The sequence below is a fragment of the Adiantum capillus-veneris genome, chromosome 28, assembly GCF_014529385.1.
Source record: "Adiantum capillus-veneris isolate H3 chromosome 28, ASM1452938v2, whole genome shotgun sequence".
NCBI lineage: Eukaryota > Viridiplantae > Streptophyta > Polypodiopsida > Polypodiales > Pteridaceae > Adiantum > Adiantum capillus-veneris.
In genome coordinates, this window is record NC_140958.1 from 15280649 (window position 1) to 15293530 (window position 12882).

Below are 12882 nucleotides of genomic sequence, written 5' to 3' on the forward strand. Positions count from 1 at the left end.
AAAGTAAACTAGATGTGTTGTGTTTGCTTACATATGAACTAAATGGAAAAGCAAGTTGTCGAAAAACCAAGAGTAATGGTTAGTTGTGTCAAATTAATCTTCCTTCATATGCTTTTAAAGGATTGAATTTTCATCACAGTTCATTGTAAAAACTTTCTAAAATCTATATACACTCGAAATATTGATGAAGCTAACGTAGATTCCACACAGTAAAGGTTGAACCACATCCAAGGGCTTCCAAATAGAGCCAAACTACCAAAAATATAGTTGAAAGTATGAATTAAAGATACAATTAAAAAAACTCCATGACAAGTTTTAACCAACAACATTAATTTTGTCATGATGAGTGATGAGCAAAAGCTACAATAAGACAAACGATCAATCCAATAAAAAGTGCGTTGAAAATTCTATGTTCCCATGGAAATGATGTGTTATGTTATGAATTTTGTTGGGAAGGACTGTGAAAACTTCACCATGTAAGGAATCTTGTCTCTCTTATCCCTATTCCCCTCCTCCTAAGAAATCAATTTGTTAGCTAAACTTAAAAGCATCAATGCACGAAAAGTATCAATCTCTATTTTTCTTTCAAAAATACATTTAAGAAGCATTAAAATGAGGACGTTCCTTCTCAACACTATATACCATGGGATCTTAAATGAACCCCAATTGGTGGGATCGACTATGCGAAACTAACACATGTTTTTTATGACTACGGGAACCGTTGGATACGGTCCGAGTTCACTTTATATGTGCAAGTTTACTTTTGCTTACCAAGTTTACAACCAACGCGAGTGCTGGTTAGATCAACCTCCCAAGAAGCGGGCCACGGGTTCAAGACCTGGACTGTGAGCGAGGAAGCCAACGCAAATGACATTTTGAGGGCCGCCATCAATTTTCCTCAAGATCTGTGCATAACTCTACCCACCATAAATCCCACCTCCCAGGTTCATTTAAGACCACGTGTGCGACAGTGTCGTGGGAAGTCCCTATCTATCGACATTAAAGCTCCATCTGACTGGTTTGGCACGTACTATTAATTGTGGAAGACAAGCTATCCATGATTATATACCATGGGCAGATGGAGAAAGCAACACCCAATGCTGAAAAAGCAACAGCTTTTGTCAAGTAGGAAGGACCCAAATCAGAACATTGCCAAAAGGCAAAGTCAAAATTTGGGGTAATGCCCTGAACAATTATGTATTATGTATTCCAATCCTTCATGGACCTCATGGAATGCTCAAAAGAGGCTCAGAGTTATCCTTCAAGAGAGTGCTAGACATGTAAATGGTTTACCAATAAGTAGGCATGGCACTCTTAAGGAAGGTGCACATCACCCAACGAGCTATTGCTTTCAATATCAGCTTGTATTTCTTTGCCCTCCTGAGTGGCTCGTAAGCTTACACAAGCGCTGAAGGCACGAACAAATGTGATAGGAGAATAGCTCCGTTCCATTAAAATTTGAACTTGCCAGTATGCTTCAGCTGATCAAAACAATTCAGTTCTTAGATTCTCCCTTTTCACGTATCTGTTCCATTAAAATTTGAACTTGTCAAACTTGCCCCAATAATGTTTGATGAGCCAACCTGTTCAAACACCACTTGGGCATCCTGCAAGCTTTCAGCCTCTTCCAGCATAGGCGCTATGTAGTTGCCAACCGATTGCGTGCCGACTCTATTTTTAGGGTAAGGCATACAAACGTAGCACCTAAACTGGGGTTCCCTCTTTCATGCACTTGAGAAACATAAGTTCAATTTTGTGGACTGATTTTGTTAAATGTAGAGATCGCAGGGCCTCATCAAATTGAGCTGCTGTTACTATGCACCCACATAGAAGACTGCATGTCGAGTTTCTGAAGCATAGCAGCAAACCCGCTTCGACTATGAACTGCATCGTAAGCAGCTGTATGCATGAAATATGGGGCAATGGGTTTCCTCTTAAACTCAAAGCTTTCTGGTAAACTCCATGCAAACAATGTTAGGCTGCAGGAAGTTTTCATTTCCAAGCTTTCCACATTGTCTTGATCAAGTGGGCGCCCTGCCGATTTTAGGTTGCACCATGAAAAACCAGGCTTTCAGTATAGTTTCTGACATACTTTTGGGGATGCATCCGTTTTAGAAAGTTAACTTGTAACGACAAAAACACTTCCTGCTTTCAAAACCGCTTTTCTATTCCTGATAATAGTGAGGTAGCAGCATAACAATCTTCACATACCCGCATGTAGTCTGCTTTCAAGGGGCATTTTTAATTCTCATGCATTCAATGTTTTTGGCATCCTCCTGCATGCCAGCGGCCGCATAAATCTTACTCATTAAGACATATACTGTCGCATTACATCGATCTAGTCGTACTACATGCTCGAAGGCGAACCTTCCAAGCTTCACATTTCCCCATTTTCGACAAGCACCTAGAAGAGCGACCCAAACTAGAGGATGATCAGATGATGGCATCATATTGATTACTCTCATAGCTTTGTCAAAGAGCCTTGCATGCCCAAAAAGATCAACTAAGCAAGTAAAGTGTTCTTCGTTTGGTGCAATGCTGTATCTTTTCCTCATGTCATCAAAATACATTTGGCCTTCATCCACCATACCTGAGAGACGACATGCAGCAAGAACATTAACAAAAGTGATTGCATCTGGGGAGATGCCCTCCTGTTGCATCAACCGAAAACAATCCAGAGCTTCCTTGGCCAGCCCTTGTTGGGCGTATCCTCCTATAAGTGCAGTCCAAGAGACTACATTTGGAGAGAGTCCCTCACTCCGCATACGCTTAAAACAGCCCAAAGCTTCCTGGCCTAGCCCCTGTTGGGCATATCCTGCAATCAATGCACTCCAAGAGATTGCATCCCGAACAGGAAGCTCATCAAGAACTTCTTGTGCTTTCAAAAGTACACCACATTTGGCATACATGTCGACCAAAGCTGCACAAAGCACATCGTCCTTTTTCAAGAGCTCCTGACTAACAATCTCATCATGAATGTGCTTGCCCATGCCAACGTCTTTCATAATGCCACATGCCTTCAAAATGCAGGCATACGTGACTGCATCTGGAGAGAATCCCTTGCTTTGCATTTGATGAAAACAGCTCAGAGCTTCCTGGCCCTGCCCCCGTCGAACATATTCTGCAATTAGTACAGTCCACGAGACAGCATCCCGGACAGAAAGCTCATCAAGAACTTGTGCTGCTCTCAAAAGTACACCACATTTGGCGTACATGTCGACCAAAGCATTGCCAAGTGCAATGCTTTTTTTCAACAGCCCCTGGCTGACAATCTCTTCATGGATTTTTTTGCCCATGTCAATGTCTTGCATAATGCCACATACCTTCAAAATGCAAGCATAGGTGATTGCATCTGGAGAGAAGCCCTCACTTTTCATCCGATGAAAGCAGCCCACAGCTTTGTGGCCCTGTGCCTGTTGGGCGTATCCTGCAATAAGTGTAGTCCAAGAGATGACATCTCGAACAGGAAGCTCATCAAGAACTTGTTGTGCTTTCAAAAGCACGCCACATTTGGCATACATGTCAACCAAAGCATTGCCAAGTACGACATCGTTTCTCAACAGCCCCTGACTGACAATCTCATCGTGTATTTGTTTGCCCATGTCAATGTCTTGCATAATGCCACATGCCTTCAAGATGCAAGCATAGGTAAAGGCACTTGGAGAGAGGCCCTCGCTTCGAATTCGATGAAAACAACCTAGAGCTTGTTTGCCCTGCCCATGTTGAACATACCCTGCAACAAGTGCATTCCAAGAGACAACATCCCGGACAGGAAGCTCATCAACGACTTGTTGTGCTCTGACAAGTGCACCGCATTTGGCGTACATACTGACCAACGTGTTCCCTAAGTATGTGTCCTTCTCAAGTAACCCACTACCACGAATATCAGCATGTATCCTACTGCCTTGGTATAAATCCTTTTTCTCAGCACAAGCTTTTAGTGCCGTCATTAAAGAAAGCCTGATTGCTTTCAGGTCCTTATCATTGGCTCCCACTCCAGGTTTGATATTCCAAATTCTTTTTGAGCTGCTCTGAGATTAAAAACAAAAAAACCAGAGATTTTACATCAAAAATGAGAAAACTCGTGCGCATGCGCATGCGCGTGTGCGTGTGCGTGCGTGGTTTTTGGTTGCCCAGGATTACCTTGACAGTAGAGGTCGCCCCCATAGCCTCGGACCACAAAATTCCTATAAAACTTAAGCCGAAATTGCTAATAGCTGTGTCTGGCTTCACACGATAGCGACAGAAAGGAGGGTTCAAAAGAAGTATCCCAAAAAAGTCAATTTTTTCTTTCGCCCCTCTCTCTCTCTCTCTCTCTCTCTCTCTCACTCACACACACACACACACACACACACACACACACACACGCATTGAGAGAGTAATATTCAAGGAGACCACGGGGAGGAGGGCATGTTGCATTATGCGAGAAGTCATGGAAAAGTAAATCCATAATGGAGTTGTTTCTCAACAGGGCACCCCATGCTCATCAAGTTATGTGTATAAATAAAAGCATGAAAAGTTCTTGATGAACTCCCACTTTGGTATGTAGCAGGTTGAAATGTGCTTATGTCGAACACGGAAGATGAGGAAGCACTGAGATTTCATAAAAGCTCGGGGGGGGGGGGGGGGGGGGGGGAGGTGCGGCAGAAGGGGTTATTAAATTTTATTTTTTCTCACAATTTCACATATAGAAGGATACTATAAAAGGAAATTTGGAAAAAATTCACAGATTGAATAGGAAACGGGTATATTTTATTTGTCAAAAATTCACAGAGAAGGAGTTCTATAAATAGTCCTTAAATGCACGCGATGTACACAATTTATACATATTGATCCCCCGAGCATGAAAGAATGTGAACTAAGAGTTTCTCTACATCTACAATCACCTATGCTTTGCATCTTGAAGGAATCTGACATTATGTAAGAAGTTGACAATAGCAAACAACTTGATGATGAGAATTGAGAGAAACGCTTTAATAAGAGCATATATGTAATGACCCCCTTGGGTATTGTCATGCTCTCCACCTCCCAACCACTCTCTAGATAGTCCTTGGCCTAAAGACCCCTGAACCATATGGGAAAGCCCTCTAGACACCTAGGAAAAGATAAATAATGACATGGTCCAATAGCGAGAGGATGCAACCTCTGTAGCCAATGAGCATTTGCACTTTGAGCATTATCATTGTGTCTATACTCACTCTCTCTCTCTCTCCTCTTGCATTTGGCATAGCCTAATCCTAACCTCCATATCTCTAACCCTAAATTTAACACCATGGTTAAACTAAGGCTTCACCCTCTATAGCCTAATGCTAAACCATTGGTAATTAGAGAGCACGCTTCCGCGCTTCCTAGGAAGTGGTATCAGAGCGGATGGTTCCATACCTATGCCTACTATCAATTAATATCTATTTGCATTAGCCTTCTCATTAATCCCACTCCCTAATCACCACTTGGCCATGAGCATGCTTTGCTACCCTTTGGCAATTAGGTGAGGAGGAGCTCACATTTAGCATTGTTTTCTTGCATTGATTTTAGATTCACATTATTGTATTGTGTGTGTGCAATTTCAATCTTTTGTGCATCTTTTGTGTTCATTCTCAGTCTATTTTACATTATCATAGCTCTCAATAGAACCGCCATTGCCTTGTGCAATTTATGTGTGTGCAAAGTTCTCCATTGTGTTCATTCTCATCCCATATTGCATTATCATAGCTCTCAATAGAACCATCATTGTCTTGTGCAATTTATGTGTGTGCAAAGATCTTCTCGACACCATTCCATAGAGCCTTTAAGCATTAGAATCGCATATCTTTTGATATTTAATTGAGCTTCCCAAATCCTCTCTATTTTCAGCTTTCATTAGACTGCTTAATCATTGCATTTGGAGCTCATTTTCCATCTTAATTATCTGCCCAAAGTGGGTGTGTGTGCAAGGTTCACTTTCCCTACTTTATAGAGGTAACTAAAGGAGGGCAACTAGGCCTACAAAACTCCTTGACGGTTCGGTCATCAATTGGCTCATAGCGAGCCCATGTGACTTTTATCAATAAGCCCACACGGCCTCAGCCTTTAAACACATGCATCCAACGGCTTCATACTAGCGAGCAATCTCGTGGCCCTACGCTATCGTGCCGTGGCATGTGCATAATGTGAAAATAAAAATATCTACCTTACTCTTAATGTGTTTAATGTGTGGGACCAAATGCTACAATGTACATACTGTGATATATGCGAAAACGGATGCCATAATTGCAGGCGTGTACATACCTTTCCAGGAAAGCGAGGTTAGGGACGTGGCACTGTTGCATGTTTTACTACATTACAGAATGCCTAATTTGCTTTAGGAATGTACGAATGTCAAGTGTTTCGAAGTGGCACGCTCGTTTTGCCTAGAAAGTTCAATGCGGGCGATCTTGGCCAAAAATAGCAAGTTTTGTACGCGGGCATAAATGACGTGTCCAAAGTGCTTACCAAGGGAAAAAATGAGATTTAACATGAAATTTTTTCCCAATGGGATTTTTCCACAATTTTAGAGATTTTTTCCATCTCGTTGGGCCTTTTTACGGACAAAAAGGGGCATTTTTGGGCTAAAAATGGCCATAGAATGGTCAAACATAGCCTAAAAAATAGCTCAAAATTCCACATCAATGATGGTGTTGTCGTTGCCTAATTAGAGAGGGAAGTTTTAGAGCCAAGAATGAGCTCATTTGGGCAGATAAACAAGGAGATACAACGATTCCTTTACAAGGTGCTACTGTAATCGTGTGTTGCTTCCACTACATGGTTGAGGCTGTGAGGTCCTCAAATAACTACTTGAGCTTCTCCAATGAAGTGTTGAAGCTTCCATGAAATGGTCATGACGAGGAATAGAAGCGTCATTTTAAGGTTTTTAACAGGTCGAATGAACACTACATCTGTGCAATTGGGAGCGAGGCTACGGGAGCGAGGCTACACCTAATCTTCACACACACAAGAGTTTTGAGTTAATCTTGGTTCCTTTTCAAAGTGGAGCTTTGTTTTAGTGTGTTTTTAGCGTCAAATCATGTATGCCTTGCTTGATTTTGCTAGAATCCTCACAATCAGAGGCCCGACGCTTTCCTAGTCGCACTACGCACTTCTTGACACATTTTTTGGTGAACCCGACGCGAAGTAGGCTAGGGTGGGGGTTCAAAAGCTTCATTGAAGGTTGCAAATTAAAGCTTTAAAGCTATAGAGCAACAAGAGCAAGAGGGGGTTCGAAAAGAGCAATGTGCAACAATGGGCTTTAAAGACCCTAAGGCTCACCCCATTAAGACTTCCAAAATGCTAAGGTTCCAAAATTCAAAGGTTGTGTCCAATAGTCAAGCTTAGTAAAATTAGATGCTTGGTGAGTGTGCCAAAAAAGTCTTCAAGGCTCCTACATAGGAGGGGCGAGCCCTGTAAGTAGGGGATGAGAGAGAAACACACACACACACACACACACACACACACTGATAGGCTCCCTTTACACAAAGGGAATGAGGGACACATGTCAGATCCCTAGGCCAATTGCCCACAAGGTGCACTCAAATCCTATTGGATGGCCATGGAGGTGGACCAATGAGAATTAGGCTAGAGTACATTTAGTTTAATTTATTTAAAAACACTTAATAAAAGAACCAATAAGAATTAAGCTCTCTAAAAGACTATTGGACAGTCTCCCAAGGGTCCAATGAGCATTTAGTAGCCCAATGGCTTACCTGATTCCTATTGACCAGGAGACAAAGGGGTCCAATGAGATTTTAGTTGCATTAATTAATTACCTAAATCTCTCACAAAAGGGGAAAGGGGGACACATGTCAGAAGGCTATCACTTATGCTGCTTAATTCTCATTGGCTAAGCTTGGAGCGGTCCAATGGGGTGTTAGCATGAGTAATTTGCATGAGGGGTCGACCAAGAGAGAGAGGGGGATGAATTTCTCAAGGCATTATTCCACACACACTCACACTAGCTCATGTGTCAAGCAAGAAGACTCTCTCTCTCTCCTTCTCAAGCTTTAATGGAAAGCTCATCACCTACTCCAAGATTGTGAGAAGGGAGCCCTTGGCTTTGTGATGCAAATCCAACCAAGAGCCAAGCTTCAATGCATGCTCATCTACTCTACCATGCTAATTATTAAGCTATGTTATGCTAATATGAGTGATTATGTGAGGAGATGTACATCTTTCTTGTAAGACTACTCCTTCTTCCTCTCAATCTACTCTCATACCCCGCTAGTTCTCACCATCTTCGAAGGTGTGTGAGGTCTTGGGTCTGAGACCGTGAGGGAATTGATGTTGTGTTTTATAAATGTTTTGCTTAGTGCTTGAAGCTTCCGTCTTCATTGCACTAGCTAGTTATTGAAGGAACACAAAGAATTGTATTGTAAAATGTCTCCCTTGATGGGGGTAAGCTATAATAGAAAGCCTTTTGGAGGGGGGACCGGATCCATGTAAATCCGGTCCTCAACTGTTGTCAATAGCTTAATTTCTCTCTCTTTTGAAGTATTGTTCATGCCTATCTAACTAGGTGTTATGCTTTTTGTTGCTCTCTCCACCCAAGCACTCTTGTTATGCTCATTAGGAACATATTCTAATGAAATGCTCACTATGTTCATGTTATTTTCCGCTACACACAAGTTACTAGGCCATTAACAGCTACAGAAAAAGGAGCTTGTAGAGATGGGAGAGAGAGGAAAGGGAGTATACATGTCCTTGTGTGTGTGTGTGTGTGTGTGTGTGTGAGAGAGAGAGAGAGAGAGAGAGAGAGAGAGAAAGAGAGAGGAAGCTTTGCAAGAGACAGAGGGAGAGAGACACCTTTATTGCTCAAGGGATCACAATTATTAATCAAGGTGTGTTTGGTTCTTGTGCATGTATGTTCGCCAAGTTAAGAAATCTATGAGAGAGAGAGAGAGAGGAAAGAGCAAAAAAAGAGCAGATCCTCAACTATCAAGGGTTGAGAGAGAGAAAGAATCTTTTCTGAATGTGCTCGCCATATTCCAAAAAAAGTGATCGCCAAAAAATGCTTGCCAAAAAACACTCCCCAGATAGTCAGTAAGCTGATGTTCCACCTCAACTTTGTATAAGGGCTCATTCTATAGGGTGGTTTGGTAACTGGTTTACTGCCTGCAACCATGTCTATGCCATGTTTCATAGATCATGTCGATGGTAATCCTGTGGCAAATCATTAGGAAAAAAATCTTGAAATTCCATTAACAAATTTCTTAATTGACTAGCAACTTTTGCTTGTTGAGAAGACAGAGTAGTAGTAGCCATTGCTAGGAGAGAAGAGAGAGAAGCATGCGGTTTTGAGAAATTTTCAATAGAATCAACATTTGAAAGAAAATGAACAAAGAGTAACACAAGAAAACTTCTTCTATTGCATTATCAGAAGTGAGCTTCATAAGCGCTGCTGTACATATGAGTGGTGAGGCAGGCACATCCTTCTCTCCCAACAACAACACATGTGCACCATGGGATTCAAACATCAAATTGTTGTACTCATAGCTACTCTTAAGCAATGGTCCTAGGCTATGCAACCATTCTCAACCAAGTACCACATCTGGCCACTCCATATTCATAACCTAGAAATCCAAGAATGCGGTATACCCTTGAATTTCCAACGGTTCAGCTCTCACGTGAGTGTCCCGCACCTCAACATCATAGCCATTCATCATCGCTACCTTGTAACAGTGGGAACTCGGAAATCGGGGCAACTTGAGCCTTTTTACTAACCCGTAGTAAATGAAATTGTGTGTAGCACCATCATCTACCAAGATACACACCTTGTGCCCTTGAATAGATCCGTTCATATGCTTTAGCTCATGTGGACAAAAGGTCTGCTGCCACATGGATGCTGGATGCTGTTTTACAGCATTCATGCACCACCTCGATGTGTTTTACCTCCACGTTGAAGAAATGTGAGGAAGTCAAGAGGCAGCAACTGCACTGTGTGCACTGCTCTCTCATTGCATTGGGTAGCAAATTTCCTCTTGGGACAATCCTTTTTGCCATGGCCGCTTCCTAAGCATTGAAAACATAACTTTTCTTTTTTTGCCTGAGTCAAACTCTTCTGTAGAGAGAGTCCCTCTAGACCCCTTGGGTTTCTTGGACGCCTCTGAATTGGATACTATAAATTTTTCTTTTAATGTGCCCATGCTGTGTATGTGTATTGTCAAGCACGGGAGTATTGTGCGGTGTCTTATTATCAAGATCATCGTGGATGTGAGCTTGCACTATGGACTCCTCAAGTGTTTGGGATCCCGAGTCTTGACATGATTCTTAAGCTCTCATGTCAGATCGTGGATAAACCCATATACTTGCTAAAAGGTATCTAATCCTTCCAACTTGAGGATGACATCCCCATAGTGCGAGATATCTTCCAACAATGATTTATGTTCTCATATGAAACACTTATCCCAAGCCGACAAATTTCTATCCGCTTCATTTGTGGGTAGAAATTCCTTTCTAAATACAACCTCAAAGGCTACCCAAGTCTGTGGTATGGCGTTCTTCTCCTTGAGAGACATCCACCATTTATAGGCCATGCCTTCTAATGTCAGACTTGTCTATAGTGCCCTAACAGCATTCGGAGTACGTCATAGATCATGAATTCCTTCCCACTTACTAAGAAAGTTATTCACCACATCCTTATTGCACGCTCTTTCCTCTCCCTTAAAAGTCAGTGGTTTTGTATTTTTCACATACGATGTAGGAGAAAAAGTCTCTTCATAATCTATGCCTTTTTGCTGTGCATAACCTTTTGCAACAAGTCGAGCCTTATGGCGATCGATCTCACCATCCGGCTTGCGTTTCAACTTGTAAACCTACTTCGTACCAATGGCCTTTTTGCCAGGAGGCAAATCACATAAAGTCCATGTGTCATTTTCTATAAGTGCATCATATTCTGATTGCATGGCAGCCATCCAATTTTCTGAATTCTGTGCTTCATCAAAAGATAGAGGCTCCTCAACATCATGTAAGCTAGACACAGCCAAAGCATAACAATCTGATGCATAAGATGCATGACGAGAGCCTGAACGAGTACGACTAGAAAAAGGTGCATCCAATTTACTGTCACGCAAAGTGTGCACCACCCATTTTGGCATACCTCTAGCCTGCTCATTTTCAGCCCTTTCCTCATCAAGTACATCATGTACATCTGCATTAGTAATAGGCTGATCTAAAACATTTTCAGAAACCCCCATAGGCTGTACATTTGCCTCATTGGAAGTTACATTCGTATTTCCACCACTGAAAAGAGGCAACAAAGTGTCATAAATGTCCTGTGAGCTTACATTACTGTCTCTAGTACATGACAGCAAGGGCTGAACAAAATCTTCCACAAACACTACATCCCGAGAAACCAGAATACGTTTTGTTTGCGGATGATACAACCTGTAACCTTTGCTTTCGGCACTATAACCAACAAAAATACATTTGAGAGCCTTATCATCCAATTTTCTACGTTGCACTTGTGGCACCAAATCATATGCCAAACAACCAAAAACACGCATGTGCTCAATAAAAGGCTTTCTATCATGCCATGCTTCATATGGAGTAATAGACTGCAAAGCTTTCGTAGGACACCTGTTAAGTATATAAGTGGCACACATGATGGCCTCAAGCCAAAAAGAATGCGGCAAAGCTTGACTTTTGACCATACATCGTGCCATTTTCGTCAGTGATCTATTTTTCCTCTCAGCAACACCATTTTGCTGAGGTGTATAAGGCACTGTACATTGGTGTTTTATCCCACGACTAGCCAGAAATGCATTAAATTCATGAGACATATACTCCCCCCCTCGATCGGAACACAATAGAGAGTGTGTTACTTAGCGTACAATGGAAAGATAGATAGCCCTAGAGTGATGGGCGTATATACAATGCACGAGGGAAAAAATCTCCTAAAGAGGGAAAAAATGCCCGGGCGGTCCTAGTGTGTTCACACACATCACTACCACATGTATATGGTAACATTTGCAGGTCGTAATGTTTTGTTTACAAGTTATAGCTTCATCATCTTACCAGGTCTAAGGTTCCGCTCCTGGTTTGTATGCAATGCCACTAGCATTGATCTCGCCGACCACCCTTCACAGCCAAAGAGACATAATCTTCAAGATCTCGAGGCAAAACTGCTCTTATGCATTCGTTCTCCCCACCAGATCTCATCATTTGCAGGTCGTAAGGTTCCGTTTGCAGGTCGTAACTTCATCGCCTTACCAGGTCTAAGGTTCCACTGATGTTTTGTATGCGATGCCACTCATTGGATTTGAGATTTCCTTGAACTACATCCGAGCCCTTTTTGCAGTTTAATTTGTGCGATGCCACTGATTGGATTTGAGCTCTCCTTGAACATGTGCATGACTATGGCGCTCGTGTTCATCTTCAAATTAATGAAGCTTAGGTCTATTTGGTTGCGAAGGGTGGCCATACCTGCTCTTCTACCCCCACCATGTCCAAGATCTCCTCTATCATGCTAGTAGCAATTGCACATGTATTTAATTCTTTTCTACCTTCTGCGACCGTATTTTACATGCTTGTCTTACTGCTTATAAGCTCTTTCCTGTAGTTTTTCCAGTTTGTGTGGGTTGCCTCTACGAGCTCTTCTTGCAGTTTGTATGCGATGCCACTTGCTCTTCCAGTTTGTGTAGGTTGCTCTTTTTTATGAAGGTGTCACTTGCTCTTTGCATTTGTGTAGTGTGTGGCTTGCATGTGGCAAATCATTCACAAGTCATGTCGTGCGCCGGAGCTATCACTTCACAAAAGCATGTCGTGCTAAGCACTCACAAAGGTGCAACCTTGTGTATGGACTGAAAAAAATCTAATGCTTCCATGGTTAGTCTTGGCATATTGTGACGGCAAGGGTCCTTTAAAGGCCAAGCT

At 42.1% G+C, this 12882-nt stretch overlaps 1 protein-coding gene across 2 annotated transcripts; it reads right to left on the reverse strand.

The window, feature by feature from the left end:
• Positions 1–554: 554 nt before the first annotated feature.
• On the reverse strand, positions 555–4277 carry LOC147420091 (pentatricopeptide repeat-containing protein At2g13600-like). Of its 2 annotated transcripts, none has more exons than XM_086504913.1 (2): positions 4144–4277; positions 555–4031 (listed from the first exon to the last, which is right to left on the reverse strand). In XM_086504913.1, the coding sequence occupies exons 1-2, from the start codon at positions 4165–4167 to the stop codon at positions 2229–2231; spliced, it is 1827 nt and encodes a 608-aa protein (XP_086361039.1). In that variant the 5' UTR covers positions 4168–4277; the 3' UTR covers positions 555–2228. The 2 variants fall into 2 exon arrangements, with proteins under 2 accessions (XP_086361039.1, XP_086361040.1); XM_086504914.1 differs by having other exon boundaries at positions 555–4026; positions 4144–4275.
• Between the last annotated feature and the right edge of the window lie 8605 nt (positions 4278–12882).